This window comes from Manacus vitellinus, unplaced genomic scaffold (assembly GCF_001715985.3).
Source record: "Manacus vitellinus isolate BGI_N305 unplaced genomic scaffold, ASM171598v3 scaffold_26_pilon, whole genome shotgun sequence".
Taxonomy (NCBI): Eukaryota; Metazoa; Chordata; class Aves; order Passeriformes; family Pipridae; genus Manacus; species Manacus vitellinus.
In genome coordinates, this window is record NW_021939960.1 from 8,346,064 (window position 1) to 8,361,976 (window position 15,913).

A 15,913-nucleotide genomic window follows, 5' to 3' on the forward strand; every position below is an offset into this window, starting at 1 on the left:
CTATGGTCTGGGGGGCTGATCAAGGGGGGCTGGTGGAGCCACAGTGTAGGGCCAGAGCAGGGGCGTCCTCTGGGAATCCTGACAGCCCCCGGCTCCGGCAGCAGGACAGAAGGGTAAAATCATGCCCGTGTCATCCCATCCATCTCTGCCTCTTGCAGGCTGGTCCCAGGGGAAGTGCAGGCTTTGGCAGCTCTAAGTGAGGTTGGAGGCGGATGCAATTCTGGAGAATAAGATTCCCTTGCAAAACCTGTAAAAAAAATTTTAAAAATTAAAGTTCTTGGCTGAGAAGCTTGTTTAAAGATCTTATCTCTGGCAGAGGAAATAAGTTTTTAATTCCTTCCCTTACTGCCTCTCAGCAAGTACTGGGTCCCCAGAGGGGCACAGGCCATTAGCTCTGTCAGGAAACGAGCTGGAGAAGCAGCTTTTGTTCATGGAACTGAGACTGACCTGAAGTGGCTCTGGGTGAAGCTGCTGCCTCTGCCACGTGCGGTCCCTGCTGTGGGGAGAGTCAGGTGGGGTGCAGGTGGAGTGGGCACCCTGCATTCAAGGCAGATAAAAGGAAAAAATTACCTTTTCCAAAGCCTTGGTTGGAATCAGGAGGTGGTTTGGGCGATGCTGCTCCCCCTGCTCCATCCCCAGGATCCCCCTGGCAGGACTGGCATCCCAAGGGCCACCTGGGGCTCTGCAGGAGGAGGGACGGGGTAGCCAGGGCCATCCCGCACACACTGGGGGCTGCACTGCTCCTCATGCAGGCTCTCTTGAGCTGATGCTGGAGAGCTGTTGGGATACTGTGTGAATTGGGATAAAAGGTATTTAATAAGTGACATCTTGGTGCCATCCATGGCCTTGTCCACTGTGTGGCAGAGCACCAAGGCTGGGCTGTCCCTGTACTAAGGACCACTGTGACTGTCCTGCCACCAAACAGGGGGACAGAGGGTGAGGAGGGTCCAGGCTGCTGCCTCTCAGCGCGGTGGTCCATGGGGAGAGCAGAGCCCCTGCTCGCTCAGCTTCGTCCCTTGTGTTCACCGTCACCTCCACCTGCATCTGAGTCATCTCCCAGCTCAATGGAGTGTGTGGGCTTAGTGCAGCTTTAGCTGTTCATCCTCTGCTGTGCTGGAGCCTGACACGGGTAAAGTGGAGCAATTCATCAATGCAGGGATGAGGCGGATGAATGTCCTGTGCCAATACAATGGACCTTGTTCTCCTCCCACCAGCTCAGGCAGCAGCGGATGTCACTCTGGCCCAGCGAGGGCTGCTGAAGTGGCTGCTGCTTGAGGAGCTCAAGAGATCTTAAAAGAAATATGGACTTATGTTTTGTGCTGAATGACTTAGTGCTTCAGCTGTAAAACACAGTCTTTGTGGAGAGGAGGCTCTTGAAAAATGTTCCTGTGTGCAAGCAGGGGAGAGGGAGAGTGAAGCCATGGCGGCAGCATCTTGCCTCTGCTTTGATGTTAAATCCCTCTGGGGTGAGATTGGTGCTGGTGCTCAGGACTGTGATTGGCCTCGTGGCCATGGTGGTTGCCTTTCCCACCCTGGCCCTGCTGCCTGGCTGTGGCCTTTCCCACGTGCAGTTCTGCACCAGCACGTGCCCCCCTGGTCCCTGAGGAGCACAGGGCAGGCGGTGGCTGCCAGGGTACTTCTGTCAGCTGTCAAGTACTTGAAGCACCTTTGTGGAGTTCAGCAAACCTCTTTGCATGCGAAATAGCAGGTCTCCAGAGAGCAAATCCAGAGTGAAACATCTCTCCTGGTGACTGACACCAACATCTCTCGCTAATGACGCTTTTTGGTTGTCAGCTGTGCAGTGTGGTCACCTGCCCTTACCAACTCCTCGCCTGCAGCACGGCAGCACACGTGCAAAGCGACCCAGGCTTCCATCCCAAGCTCCTGCTGGGGTTCAGTTTCACCCCATTTGCAAGGGATGAGCTGGGAGCCAGAGGCCATGGCGCTCACATGTGTGTCTGCTCACAGAGAAGTGTGGGATGCCATGAACCTGGAGATTGGCAACATGATCCTCGTCACTGGTGTAGCTTAAACAAGTCTTGGAGGTGCAGCAGCATTTGAGACAGAGATTTTTGGGGTGGCTGCATTTGGTGGGGCACAGCAGTGTAGCACAGCCGCTCTCTGCAGCTGCATTTGACGCCAGGACAGGGACAGTGTTGGAGCATGTTCACACCAGGGGCCAGTGTGACTGGAGCTAACCTGGCCCCTTCTCTGCCTGCAGCCAGGATGCTCTTGGCAGGACTGGGGGGAGATGTTTGAGCAACCAGCTGGAAGGTGGGGGGCCCAGGGGAAACACGGCTTGGGCCCCCCTTGCCGGCTGGTGAGCGGGGCCATCACTCCAGCTGGGGTTGACCAGCCTCACTGCGCCCCACTGGGCTGGAACATCCGCCTTTCGTGCCTGTCGGTCGGCGATACGGAGCAGCAATGCTGACGAGTGCGCGGGGGGCAGCCAGCGCCGTGCGGCCGGCTGCTGGGGCTGCCACAGGGGGGGTGGCAGGGGAGACGGGCTGCCCTGCACGTCCCAGCGCGGGCGCTGCCGCTGCCTCGGGTCGCGCGAGGCTGCGGGGCCGTTACGCAAGGGCTGGCGAGCAGGGCCGTGTGGCCCCGCGTGCCGGGACATCCTGTGTCCCACAGGACACCGTGTGTCCCACCCAGGGTAGCCCCAAGCTGCTCAACACCTGTGGACATCACCCACAGGAAAACAGCTGCAGGATGCAGCTCAGCCTTGTGGTGCTTTTCCCATCATGGATGTCGATTGCGGCACTGGGAGTCCCGGCTGGAAATGGGGCTATGGGGGATCCCAGCTGATGTGACCAGCTCAGATTTGGTCTGTGCATCTGGGATTTGGGGCAGAGTATCTGTGCAAAGGGAGAAAGTGTGGCTAATAAAGCAGCAGTTCTGCTGGGCATTTTCCTTGGTGGGTTTGTAGCCACGACAAGAACAGAAAGCCAACTGGGCGAAGGGCTGCTTATCCTCTCTGGCTCCCAAACGGGGCTGCTGGGGAAGTGGCCAGACGGGAAAGAAGGGGCAGGATGGGGAGGTGTTTTCAGGCAGGCAGAGGTTCCCTGTCCCATTAATCGCTGTGGCCTAGTTGGGTGTCTGCAACAAGAACGGGGCTAATCCTAATCCAGGGCGAGGATAAAGGGCCACAAGTGCCGCGTGCCAGAGAGCCACGTTCTGGTTGGCACTGGCTACCATGCCTTGGTTTAGTGCCCTAAGCCCTGGGGTCAGTCCAGCTACCCCAGACCAGGATTAGCTGGACCTGCCCTTTGGGATAGAGTCAGAGCTGCTTCAGGGCCTTGGTCTGTCCACTGCTGCCAGGGGACACCCTTCCAACCCCACTGCTGCCAGCACAGCAGAGGACAAACACACAGAGCTCATGTTTCAAGTTGTGTGTGGCTTTTCAACCCCATCAAATAGCTTTATTCACACAAACGTCCCTTAATTTACAAAGCCTCTGCCATTCATACACATCAGGGGATCCACAGTGTTCAAAGAACTTAAATAGAACATCTCATACCAAACCCGAGTAAACCAAGTACAAAAAATATTTATATAAAGTTGTTCACACATAGGTCCTAGATTACCAGCTTCTGTGCAAAAAAAAAAAAAAAAAAAAAAAAAAAAAAAAAAAAAAAAAAAAAAAAAGAAAAAAAAAGAAAAAAAAGAAAAATACAGATTCATTTACTAATATTATCTTGAGTTTGGAGTCTGGGTTTAAGCCTTCTGCTCTTGCTAGCTCAGCACAGGGGCTGTGGGGACCAGGAGTCCACAGCAGGGCTGGGGCAGGGTGCCTGTCCTGGGGGTCAGCCAGCACCCCAGTGGTGTGGCAGTGAAGCTGCTCATCCCTGCAGAGCTGCTGCGCTTTGCTGGGTGAATGAGCTGAAGGCCCATGGTGGGCTGGGCAGCTGCTGGGAAGGGGAAAGGTGACAGGATGGGGATCAGCAAGCACTCCTATGTGGCCCATGAGCTCTTCCAGCGGCCTAGACATCACTCTCAAAGCTAAAAGCACTACAGGCAGGCTACAGAGAAATAATGTGGCAGGTCACAGCTGGAAGAGAGCAGCTCTCTGTGCTTCCCTCCCAGCTGCACCCACCACCTCAGACACCCTGGAGTGTGAAACGCTTTTGGACATGAAGGGTCACACTGTGGGATGTGCCTGTAACCAGCAGAGGAGCACAGGAGCTGCTGGCACAGCTCTCCCCATGCCAGTGACAGCTCCTGGGTGAGGGAGCCAGGGGCAGGAGCGTTGGCTGCATCCTGCTGCCAAGGGACCGGGGGCTCTGCTTTCCAAATGCTGCCCCGGCTGATGGGATGGGGAGGGCTGTGAAGAGTGGAGTAAAGCCCACAGCCTGCTCCTGCGGCACGGCCGAGCCGGCACAGCACTGAGCACCACACCCCCATCCCATGTCAGCATCGCCAAAAAGGGGAACAGGAGCCCCCTCGCCCCACGCAGCTCTAGTGTGAGGCTCAGGCAGCAGAGGCCTGTGGCGAGGAAGGAAAGCAGCAACGGGTTTCCCTGTTCTCCTGACCAGCAGAAAGCCCAGGGAAACGAATCCCAGTTTGTGCCCTGAAGCAGCTGTCCCATGATGCTTGGCAGGCTTAAACCCAGACTCGAACTGCACACGGAGGAGACAGACACCGCACACAACGGAGGATTTCCACGACGATGGTAATGCTCGTTTTACATCTTATTGCTCCAGAAAGGCTCCGGGAGCCTGTGATATGTGAAGGAGCTGGGTCCTGAGGAGTAAAGGAAGACCACAGGGGTAACTCTTATCTGTCACTAGCACTGCTGAACCTCAAACACGGCAGCAAGGGGATATGGGGAAGCTAGTCTAACCCCTCTAGGCTAGAGCCACCTCTGCTTTTCTCCCCATGGACCAAAGCTGGCCGGGAAATCCCCGTGACACCTGCATGATGCCGGTGGTGTCAGCCTTGCTGCAGGCTGGTGCAGATAACATGTTTCCCAATCCTCCTGAGGCTTGGCTTGTTCCCCCCACCCACCCCACATCCCTCTTGTAAACAGCAAAGTCAGAAGTAAACAGTTTCATACAATCACTCCCCTGGCGTGGGCACCGGCTGGGGCCGCATGAGCCCAGAGGGCGACAGGGTTCTGCAACAGGGGCCTTGGCTCCCCCCACACTGACCAGGTACCCCCTACCTGGATGCCCAGCTTCACTGCAGCCACAAAAGACAGAGCCAGCCTGGCCCAGGCTGGCTGCAGGCTTGGTGTTGCTTTCTTAAGCTCAGGTTTTCCCAGCGGCGCATCCTAATGCCAAGAACATCCACAGCAGAGGGTGAAGTTCAGCCTGCAGGAGTTTAGGCAGGTGAGGTCAGATAGACCCACCTGGCAAGAGAAGCCTAAACATCCTCTATCCCACAGCACATGCATGTTTGGCTGTTCCCTGTTCCCAGCTTGTTCTAGAGGGAGTGCTGGTCTGGACCAAAGTAACTGGGAGGAGAGATGTGGGGAACTGTAAACACAAGGCAAGTTCCTGTATAGTCTGGGGAGTTGAGCACAAACAGCAGCAAAATCATCAGGGAGAAATGCTCTTAAAAGGACAAACTAATCAGGGAAACATCCACGTTGGCCAAAGGCTAGCAGCCCTAGGACTCCTCCTGGGAAGTGTTTGCTAAATCCTAAGTAAGGCACTACGGTCTAGCTCACTAACATCAAGCTGCTTTAAAAACACATCTGCAATTCAAAAGCTGAGGTGGAGACGTGTGGTTTGAACATGGCCTGAAACAGCAGTGGACCAAGAGGACTGACCCTCCCAGGGCCTGCCGGGCTCATTCCTGTCCCCAGAGAGGAGCAGGAAGCTGGCAGCTGGCTGGAGGCAATGGTCCCAGGGAGCAACCCCACTCAGTGCCTTCCATCCTCACCTCCCGCCTTTCAGGTTTGGTATTCCTGCTGCTAGGAAGCTCCCTTCAACGGCAATGAGACACCTGCTGAGGTGCCATTCCAGCAGGGAAAGCCCTGTGAGCAGGGCTGGGAGGACAAAACCCTCTTATTGCACCCGTTCAGGCCAGGGTTCGGTTAGAACAGTTGTAACAGTCAGGAGCAAAGGCTCTGCCAGGTGGAGGAAGGATGGGTCCAGTGATCAGGGCACTAACACTGCACTTGTGAGCTACAGGGTTCGCTCTCCACCTCCTCAGGGGTGCAACACAGAGAGCTGCAGGAGAGTCTCACCTGGCTGCACCCTACAGAAGCATCCCTAGGGAGAAACACAAAAGCAGTGTGAGAACAAGGGCTTGGCGCTGAATCTGTGCTGTCTGAACCTTCACAAGTCACAGACAGATGGTCTGGAGCCTCCTGGTCCTCCTAAGAGGGACTTGGCCTTCCTGCAGCCACAGCCTTAGCTTTGTGTCCTGGAATAGATGTAAAAGAAGAAAGAAGCCCCTCCCTCCTTTCTCTGCTCTAGCTCTGCCTGCCTTAGCCCACCTGAATTTCCTCCATTTCCATTCATTCCCATGAGGTCAGCGAAGTATGCTGAGGAGATACACAGAGGTGCTGCCAGTTAGGAACCTTCCAGTGATGACACAGGAAAGCTGCAGCCTGCACACAGGCAAGGAGCAGTTCCCACAGCCAGGGGGCTCAAGGGGATCCCCTCCTGCCCATGGCCATGGCCAGCTCCAGGCTGAGCACCCCAGCAGCTTGGGAGCATTGCTGGGTCAGGTCAGCCCTCTCCCCAAATCACTGCTGGGTGATTTAACCTGGTGAGAAACATTTTAGGTGGTTCAGAAGCTGCAGGGTGGAGAAGAGGTGGTGCTTTACATTGCATTTACAGTGAGCAAAGTCTAAAGATCATCAACATGGGGGCAGCCCCAGAATAGGAGTTTAACTACAGGCAAGGAAATCGAGTATTAACTGCTCAGCCTGAGGTTCCAACCTCCTTACCTGAGCTGTACTGTACTGTAACCCACCCTGAACAGCAGCACTGCCTTTTGCTTCCTGGAGATCATTAGCTAGCAGGGAAAATTTTCCCATGAGAGGCAAGAATCCAGCCCATGAGCCACTCAGGCCAAACCTCCTCCTCTCCCCAGCATTGTTCCTAAAAACTAGAGCTCAGCTTTAAATGGATCAGAGCAATGGACTGCTTTGTGTTTCTCTTGTATGCAGGTGATGTCCACCTGAAAATGTACTCAGCAGCTCCACAGTTACCTCTGTACAGAGAGTACCAAACATCATAGTGAAATCCAGCTCAGGGAGAGCAGAGGTCTGCCCACCACAGCAGCAGATATGCCTTGCCAAATGGCCTTCCAGCTTGTTTATCCTACTCTATCCTAATGTCAACTGCTCACAGCCTGGGCAGCACCCACCTATTCAGGAGCTGCCTGGCTATGAAATTATTATTATTTAGCTGCTTGCAACATGTGATTCAAGATTTTTTCCTAAAGCACTGCACTCCCAGTGCAAACCTCGCTATCACTTTGCTTCCATTTTCCCTAGGCTAAATCAATAGCTTTCAACCCAAAATTGTGCCCAGCTGGACTCAGAGCTGGTGCCTGGCAGCACACCTCAGTGCCAGGCCACCTCCTTATGGAACCACATCTCTAGAAACATCTACAGAGTCAAATGGCAGCACAGGGGATGTGGGGAGGGCTGGGCAAGGGCAGCTCCACTCTCTGGATGTTGTTTAAAGGTCTCATCAGTGTGACAGCTGCCAGCTTGTGCTCTTCCACAGGCCCCTGCATCCCCCTCCCACACCCCCACAACACCCCTTCCCGACACAATAAAGTAACACCCAAAGATTTCACATTGCCAGAGATCTTCTGTATTATCATCTTCCCTTATCTTTGACTTCCTCGTTGCATGTAAATAACGGAGATTATGGGTCCCTGGTAAATAAATCTGTAAGAGAAAACAAGAGAGGAGAAAGACAGGTCAGGTTTGTCAGTGATTTGTTCCAGTTACTACACTGTAACTTCATTGTCACTGCTGGATGGAAAGGGTGTAGGACACCACTCCCACTGCCTGCCCACTGACCCCAGTTAGTCCAAAACAGGTGCTGCCACATCTCTCTACCTCACAGTGCTTTTGCTATCGATCCAGATAGGAACTGGGCTCAGTTTACAGTCAGTTCTTTCCCAGAGGGACTCAGCAGTGCATGGAGCACACTCTCAAGGTCAGCACACATCCAGCTGCCCCAGTGCAGGGGCTGAGCTGGGGTGGGCTGACTGGGGGCTGAGTGTCGCCCCATCCCACAGGGCTCCCTGCAGCAACAGCCCTGCTGGAACAAGGACAAGTGTTACCATGGCAGAGCCTGGCCTTGAGCATCCACGTAATGCATCCGTGAGCGCTGGCTCCCTGTGCTGCACCAGGAAAGGCGGAACAAGCTGTGATCCTGGGATGCCCTGCACCGCTCACCCGGTGTGTCAGCAGCAGCTTGGGCATCTCAAGTGGCTCTGCAAGGGGTGGCTAAAATCCAGGTTGGTACAACTGGAAGCAGAGCAGGATGGGTTCACAGCTCAGCCCACAGAGATGCTAAGCACCAAGAATTTTAGGGAAGAGCAGGCAGGTATTTGCTGCCCCAATCCCTGTTCTGGTCAAAGCCCTGACACTCAGCATCCCCCATGGTCCTTGTAGAAGCAGGGGTGCTGTACTCATTCATCCACAGCCCTGGCACTGCACCCACCCATCCTCTCCGCTTAGGGATGCAGAAATCCTCAACTCCACACATAAGCCACCAGCATTTTCCATCCAATTCGTTTGCAACCCAGAAAACTGCCTGCAGACATCCCATGCAGAGCTGGACCCAACAAAGGAACAGGACACACGCACATGATGTCACTTCTGTACTGGAAATACACCCTTCAGGATGCCCCAAACTCCAGAGGAGGGACCAGCAGAGCCAAGGGTAGCAGTTGTGCTGGGAAGCAGTGGTGGCAGTTCCATGAAAGTCTCACTTTGTCACCCCTCCCTCATGCTACACAGGGGTGGTAATTTTCCAGGAGTTAACATCAGTTTAATTTTTCCTCAAACTTGACCTCCGAGCTCAAGTTATATGGAAAAAAATTGGGGGCTGGATTTAGCTCCCCCCTTCATCAGGGGCAGGTCCCCCCCCACCAGGGATAGGACCACAGGCTCTGCAGAGACACCGAGAGAGCAGCAGGAGAGACCTACTGCAGAAAAAATGCCACTGCCCAGCAAATTACTCCAATCCCTTAGCCCTAGGAAATCTCATTAAAGAAATCCATGCCTGAGGAACCATTTCTAAAGGGACAGGCTGCTCAGAGCAGAAGGCAGGGTCATGGGCCCACTCCTTTTCAGGAGAGGTCAACCAAGAGATGCCACTTTTGCAGGCTGCCATCAGAAAAAAACCCCTTCTGTTTGAGGAGGCGAGAGGCACCCAGACATCAGGTCAGGGGCAAACACACAAGGATTTTTCTGGAAGATTTCTCCTGTTATGCAGCTTCATTAGCAAGTAGGGCACTGTTTCTGTTTGTGCTTCCCTGGAGTAGGAGCATTTTCAGGGAGGGCTCTTGCTTGAGTAGCCCTGAGTTCACAGCTCTGAGACCCCACTGACGCACGTTGTTGCAGGAGCTTGTTCAAGAGCTTTTAATCCCTCCTCTGATGCCACTTATAGTTTTAATCAGCTCGAATGTTCATTCAGCATCAGCAGGACGTGAACCAGCAGCCCATGGAGTCCTCACCCAGCATGCAAAGGTGACACCAATGCGTGGGTCTCGCAGAGAGGGGAGTTGGCAATGGGGTCTGCACGGCAGAGAGGACTCAGTGCAGGGGAGGGAGAGATAACCCATCACCTTCTCGTGCTAACCACAATATCTGCCCCCGTGTGGGAACACAGAGTACCAGGGAAGGGGGCTGAGAGTCTGATTTATCTCCTGAGCCCTTTCTCACGCTCTGTACCTATATTTGTGATGCATTCTTTGGGAGCAATTTAAATCCAACTGCAGCAGTCTCCCCTAGAAGGCAAAGCAGGGCTGACAGTGAACAAACACAAACACTAATACATCTGGCCACAGGTGACACGATCCAATTCACCTGCAGGGCTTCATTTCACCCCAGGTAGAATCAATACTGCCAAGAAGAGTATCACCAAACTTTGGGGTGGCCTTGTGATGCTGCACCTGCTGCTATGGCCGAGAACAGGAACCGACTTTGCTTCTACTGTCCCATGGCTTTTGTCCTTGCCAAGATCCACAAACCACATTGGAAACAGTCCAAAGTCAAAACCAACATTGTTTCAGGAATGAAATTGCTGTCCTTAGACTGGCCAGTGGGTAAAACTTGAGCTGAGTGGTACTAACAGACAAGATGTAACTTGATGCAGCACCCCTGATCACCAACAGCTATCAGAGCTGCTGCTGTGACCCCGGTACCTCTCTGTCCTCCAGCTCCGAAATTCCATAGGGCAGCAGTTTATCAGAGGGCTGGGAGTGGCTGGGCACAGCACCAGGGAGCTCTGGCCAGACAGACCGTCATGCAGGGTGAGCAGATGAGCTTGTTCAGCATCACCTCCCGGTGCACGTTGGAAATGCAAAGAGCAGAACAATGCAAATGCAAACAGCTACTTTCAGCCGAAACTGGAATGACCAAACCCAGTGACAGAGGAGTGCTGGAGAGAACCAGACTGCCCTCAGTTGTCAGACACCCTCCTGCTGACAGCAGCCCCCAAGATGCTGCAGCAGCCTGCAGAGATTCCTGCCAGTCATCTTGAGCATCCACCCCAACATCAGACCAACTGTTTCATCCACAGTGAAAATATCATGGAATACAATCTGCCAAAACAAGCTGCCTTCTACACTGATCACAACCATTGCAGTTTGATGTCCTGTGTGAATCAAAACTATAAAGTTTCTTAAAAGCATAGCAGTCAGTGTTGGGCTAGCAATCAAGACATACATTAGCAGGTACCCAGCACAACCCAGCCACTCCCTAACTGTACCAGAAAGGCTTTTGTCCTCTTTGCCCAAAAGGCTTTGGAAACAGCTATAGAGATCTGTAGATAAACTTGGCTTTAAATAAACTTCTGCAGAAGATCTCAGGCTGTTTATAAACTTCTGCCCAAGGTGGGGAAGCACAGTATTCAAATGAGAAAGAGAATACCTTTGTTTTCCCCAGGAAAACGTTGCCCACCTCTGCTGGAAGCACTGCCCCAGGGCCACCGGCAGTGCTGGGGAGGAGGGCGAGGAGATAAGGAATCATCTCCACCTCAAGTAGCCCCAGCGTCCAGCACAAATCAAGCCAGAAACACTTTCCTCTCTGAGAACTGACATTTCCTATCTGCATTTTGGAAGAGCAGTGGAGCGTGGAGCTGGCAGGTGCGTGCAGCATCCCTGGCAGAACTAAAGGCAAAGCTGCTGAGACACGAAGCGAAATCTGAAGAGGTCAGTGGCATAGCAAAGAATAAGCAAAAATCCGATTGCCTGGGTCAGGGAGGGTTACAGTTTTCCAGGTTATGACATGAACCAAGGCTGAGCAGGTCTGAACTATCCTGGGGAAGAACTCACTGCATGACCAAGCTACACGCCAGTGGCCACAAATAAGTTGGAAGGGGTTACGTGAGTTTCTCGGTCAACTAAAATTACCTGAGAGCAGAATTCAGGCCCTGCTCTAAATCCCATTTTAAGCTTCTCAAGCAGGTTTCCAATTTAAGATTTGCATTTAACAGCATTTAACAGCAGCCAGAGGAAGGTTGATTTGAATGCACTACTACACCAGGCATTAGAAAATCCCCATAGCAAAGCCCACCAAATACTCTGGTGCCCCACGAGTGAGGCAGAGGAACGCTCTGGGCTTGCAGGGAACATATGGCTGGTGCTGGGCTCTATGTGGGCCAAGCGACCACGCTCCGTGTGCCAGGTTGGGTTATGTAAGAGCATCCATGGCTGTTGCAGCTGTGTCACCACGGAGCGATCGGTGCAGCCTCACGGATGGAGGGGGGGTGGTTGCAGGAGGCAGCTGGGACTGAGCAAACAGCCGCAGGGTAGGACTGTCCCCTCGGTGTTTGTTATCCCTTCATGTACTATTCCGCAGATCTGCGCAGGATGAATTTTCCCCGGAGGGCAGGGGCTGGTTGCATAACTCAGCAGCATCATGTCAGCACAGAGCAAGCCCAGATGGCACAGCCCAGCCTGACCCTCGGCAGAGCTGCTCCCACCCCGGACCGGCTCCCATGCCTCACCCCAGGGCACAAGGTTGGGTGAGTGTCTGCTCTTGCCCCGGGGCTGGAGCACACCCTTCTTAAGGGCTCACATTTCTGCAGATTCACTCCTCTCACACTAATCCCCAGCCCCACACTTGCACTGGGACCAGTATCAAGCCCCAGGCAGCAGTGCTTGAATCAGTTACCTCCACTTGAGACCTCAAGGGTGTTAAATATTTTGTGCTGTGGGATGGTGCAAAGGGGATGGTCCGTGCACAAGTTTGGACAAACTAACAGTGACAGAACGAGACCCACCCAATGGGTCTTTCCATTTCCATATCCTTATTTTTCTACATACAGCACAGAGTGTACCTGGGCACACGTAGAGGGGGGGATAGGCAGCACATTGTTTTCCATAAGCTCAGGAACACTCAGGTGGGCAGCAATGAGGGGTTTTAACAAAATCTGCCAAAACAGCCCCACCTTCCCCACTACCTGTTGCTGGAGGCTCCCTCTCAGAGCAGATCAGGCACACAGCCATCAGCTGAGGGCTGGTGAGTGCTGGCCAGGGAAGCCATTTCCTCCCTCTTTGCCCTCTTGTATCCATGGTCTGCTCCAGTCCAGTTGGCTCTGTGTGGTTTTGGGGTGAGGTAGGTGCTGGGGGGCCAGGCTGCAATGCCAGCACCTAACAGGCAGGCTGTCAAGAGGTCTCCTGTGATCACTGACAGGCAGGCAGCTCTGCATGAGCCTGAGAAAGGACCTGGGGTAGGAAGAGATCAGCCTCACCCCTGGTAATCTGTAATTCCTCAGTTCCATTGAAATGCTTGGCTGGGAAAATCCCTAGTAACAGCTCCTGTTTACAGACAGCTTTGCCATGTAGGCAACACCTCCCAGTCCTTCTGTGTCACTGGTTAATGACAGGGCCAGTTACCCCACGTCCCTGGGGATCCTTCCAGACCACGTGTGACCACCCAGGTCTCAGGATCAGGACCTCTGAGCTTGAGACTATTTAGCTGGGGGGAGAAGGGAGGGGAATCTTGAACAGAGCAGAGCTCAGTCTGAGCACTGCTGTTTTGTAAACTTCCTTCCTGAGCAGACACAGGTCTACAAACACAGATGCTGGAGGTCAAAGCATCTCCTGGGTTTGAGCCACTGCAGTTCACACCAAAGGGAAGTCCTGCCCTTAACAGGGAAATGAAACAGAGCCACAAGACAGACCCACGTGCCTCGTAGGTGAAAGGAAACAGCTTCGTCCCGTCCCGAGGCAGATGTGCCACTTGGTGCCTGCTGACAGAGCCAGCTGAGCCCCGAGGTGCCCTGTCCAAGTGCCACAGGGGAGGGGGATGGTGCCAGACAGTGAGGTGCTCCCAACACTGATCACAGAAATTACACCACATAGCAGAGGCAGAACTGGCAGCTCCCTCCCTGCCCCTGGGGGAGACAGACGCCCCCATATATTATACCAGGTACTCACAGGTCTCTCTGCCACACCCCAGCCTGTCTCAGAACCTGTGAAGAGCCTGTGAAGAGCAGGACTCCTGCCCAGCCTTTCCAGCTCCACTGGGCCTTCGGGCAGTGGCAGGACATACAGCTGCTAATTCTATTTCCCACCTCTACTTTATTTTTGCTATTTTTGCAGTAGAATAGGTGAAAACAACCTCAGAAGCACTGCTCTGATGAGTCACTACAGAAATAGCTCCGGGAACATAAGACTCCTTTGTGTCACTACAAAGTGCACTATAGGGCCAGTATAGCAGACAGATTAAGACCAAAAGTGTGAATCACTTACCCAGCTGCAAAGCACAGCAGTGCCCTGCCCTGAATTTAAGCAGCACATGTAACCTGGTCCATTCTGGTTTCAAGCTCAAAGGCATCAGGTCGATCCTGCGGGTTAGCAGCCAACATGTCTTTCAAGAGCTGCTTGATCCCCTCAGACATGGAAGTCCTGCGTTTCTGAGGGATGTGCAGCTCCATCTTTGGGTTTTCTAGCAGCGCTTCCCCAACGGGCACAATCTCGGTCCCCTGCTTGATGTAGGTCCCCAGCAGCTCCTTCTTGGTCTCGGCGTCAATGAAAGTGATCCTCTCAATCATGGCCCAGATGATGATGCCGAGGGCGAAGATGTCAGCCTTGGCAGTGTAGTGTCCTTCCCAGACCTCGGGCGCCATGTAGAAATCAGAGCCACAGGCCGAGGACAGCCAGTACTTGTTCACATTCACATTTTTGTTCTCGTGCCCACCCTCCTTGCCCCGAGCAGTCAGGCCAGCACAGACCTTGCTCAGCCCGAAGTCGGCCACCTTGAGCACAGGGGTGCCAGACTTCTCTGTTATCAGGATGTTGTCTGGTTTCAGGTCCCGGTGGACGATGTGGTTCTTGTGCAGGAAGGCAATGGCGCTGGTCAGCTGCAGCATGAAGCTCTTGTTGGTCGCCGGGTCGGGTCTTCGGGAGAGCACGTACTGGTTGAGGTCTCCCCCTTCACAGAACTCCATGACGAACCACAGGTAGCAAGGCTCCTCTGCATAGCCCAGGATCCTCTCACCTAACCAAGAGGGATAAGAGAGTGGGTTTTTCAGGCACATTACAAAGTCTATCCTAACCCAGGGCGGATAAGGCACGGGTCTGGTTTATGTGGATACAGGAACGTGACCGGGACCTGTCACACTGCAGGGCACTATCAGTGGCACTGCTGTGGCTTCAAGTGCCTTGGGATCCCGTTGAGCACCACGCACCAGCACCCCATTTATCCAAGCCACTGCCTGGGAGCCAGCTCAAGGGACCTCTTCCCAGCAAAGTGCAGCGAGTGGCACTGAGAACACCTCTGCTCCAGTCCCACCATCAGGCCATTCTCCCCAGGCTGACAGCCAAGGGACAGAGGCTAAAGGCACAATTAGCAGCAAGTCTACAGGAGGAAAAAAAGTCAGTTCTGTGTGAACACCTCCTCTCCCACCTGAGCTCTGCTGCAGGAGGCAAAGGCTGGCTCACTCTGCACAGTTTACTGGAACTGCACGTGGGGAGTAACCGACAGCCCTGAACTGAGCCAGTGCAACCTCACTAAGAGTGGTCACACCAGTGTCCAAGCCCTGCAGCCCACGGGGTGTTCCCAGGTCAAATTTGTGTGTTTAGCTCCATTTGTGCTGGGGGAGCTCTGCCACTTCATCCAGCTTTCATTAAGTGCCAACAACTCTTTAATGAGATGAAACTGGAGGTCCAAGCAGCAAACCATGCCTGCTGAGTGTAATCTCAGCCACGCTGGTGACTGTTACTGTTGCTACTACTCAATATTATACCCCAAGCAGCTTCTCCCTTCACCAGACATCAAAGTGAGCTCTTCAAGCTCAGAGCATCTCAGGGTCGATTCATTAAATCTAGGTTTTACTCCATAAACCTCCTGCCAAGAAAAGGACTCTTCTGCACATAAATTAGATGAGTGGAAAACACAGCAGAATCATATCAGCTAATGGGGCCAGGTCTACCACTGGTGCTCCCTGGGGATGCCAGGGTGCCCCAGGGAGCACTGGCAGACCTCGCCCCACTAGCTGGTGCCAAGATGCAAACCCCACTGCCAGACCTCAGGTCTCTTCCATAGAGCACCCAGGCGACAGGCAGAGCCTGCACACACCACCAGAGCATCATTTTACTCTAGAAACTAGCTTTTTTTACCCTCAAGCACCATAAGGGAGGGAGAAGCTGGAGGACACCACCCACCTCTGCCACTGTTAACAAATCCCACAGCCAAACTCCAGTGTTTTGAAAGCAGTTAAGTAACTCCACCCATTTGACAAAGTTGAGTTTTGTTTGAGCA

General features: G+C 53.6%; 1 protein-coding gene across 1 annotated transcript; it reads right to left on the reverse strand.

Annotated features, from left to right (window-relative positions):
- Positions 1-4,313: 4,313 nt before the first annotated feature.
- Positions 4,314-14,650, reverse strand: LOC103758388 (serine/threonine-protein kinase 35). Its single transcript, XM_029960330.1, has 2 exons — positions 13,903-14,650; positions 4,314-7,855 (listed from the first exon to the last, which is right to left on the reverse strand). Exon 1 carries the CDS (start codon positions 14,598-14,600, stop codon positions 13,938-13,940), a length of 663 nt encoding a protein of 220 aa, XP_029816190.1. The 5' UTR covers positions 14,601-14,650; the 3' UTR covers positions 4,314-7,855; positions 13,903-13,937.
- Positions 14,651-15,913: the final 1,263 nt, after the last annotated feature.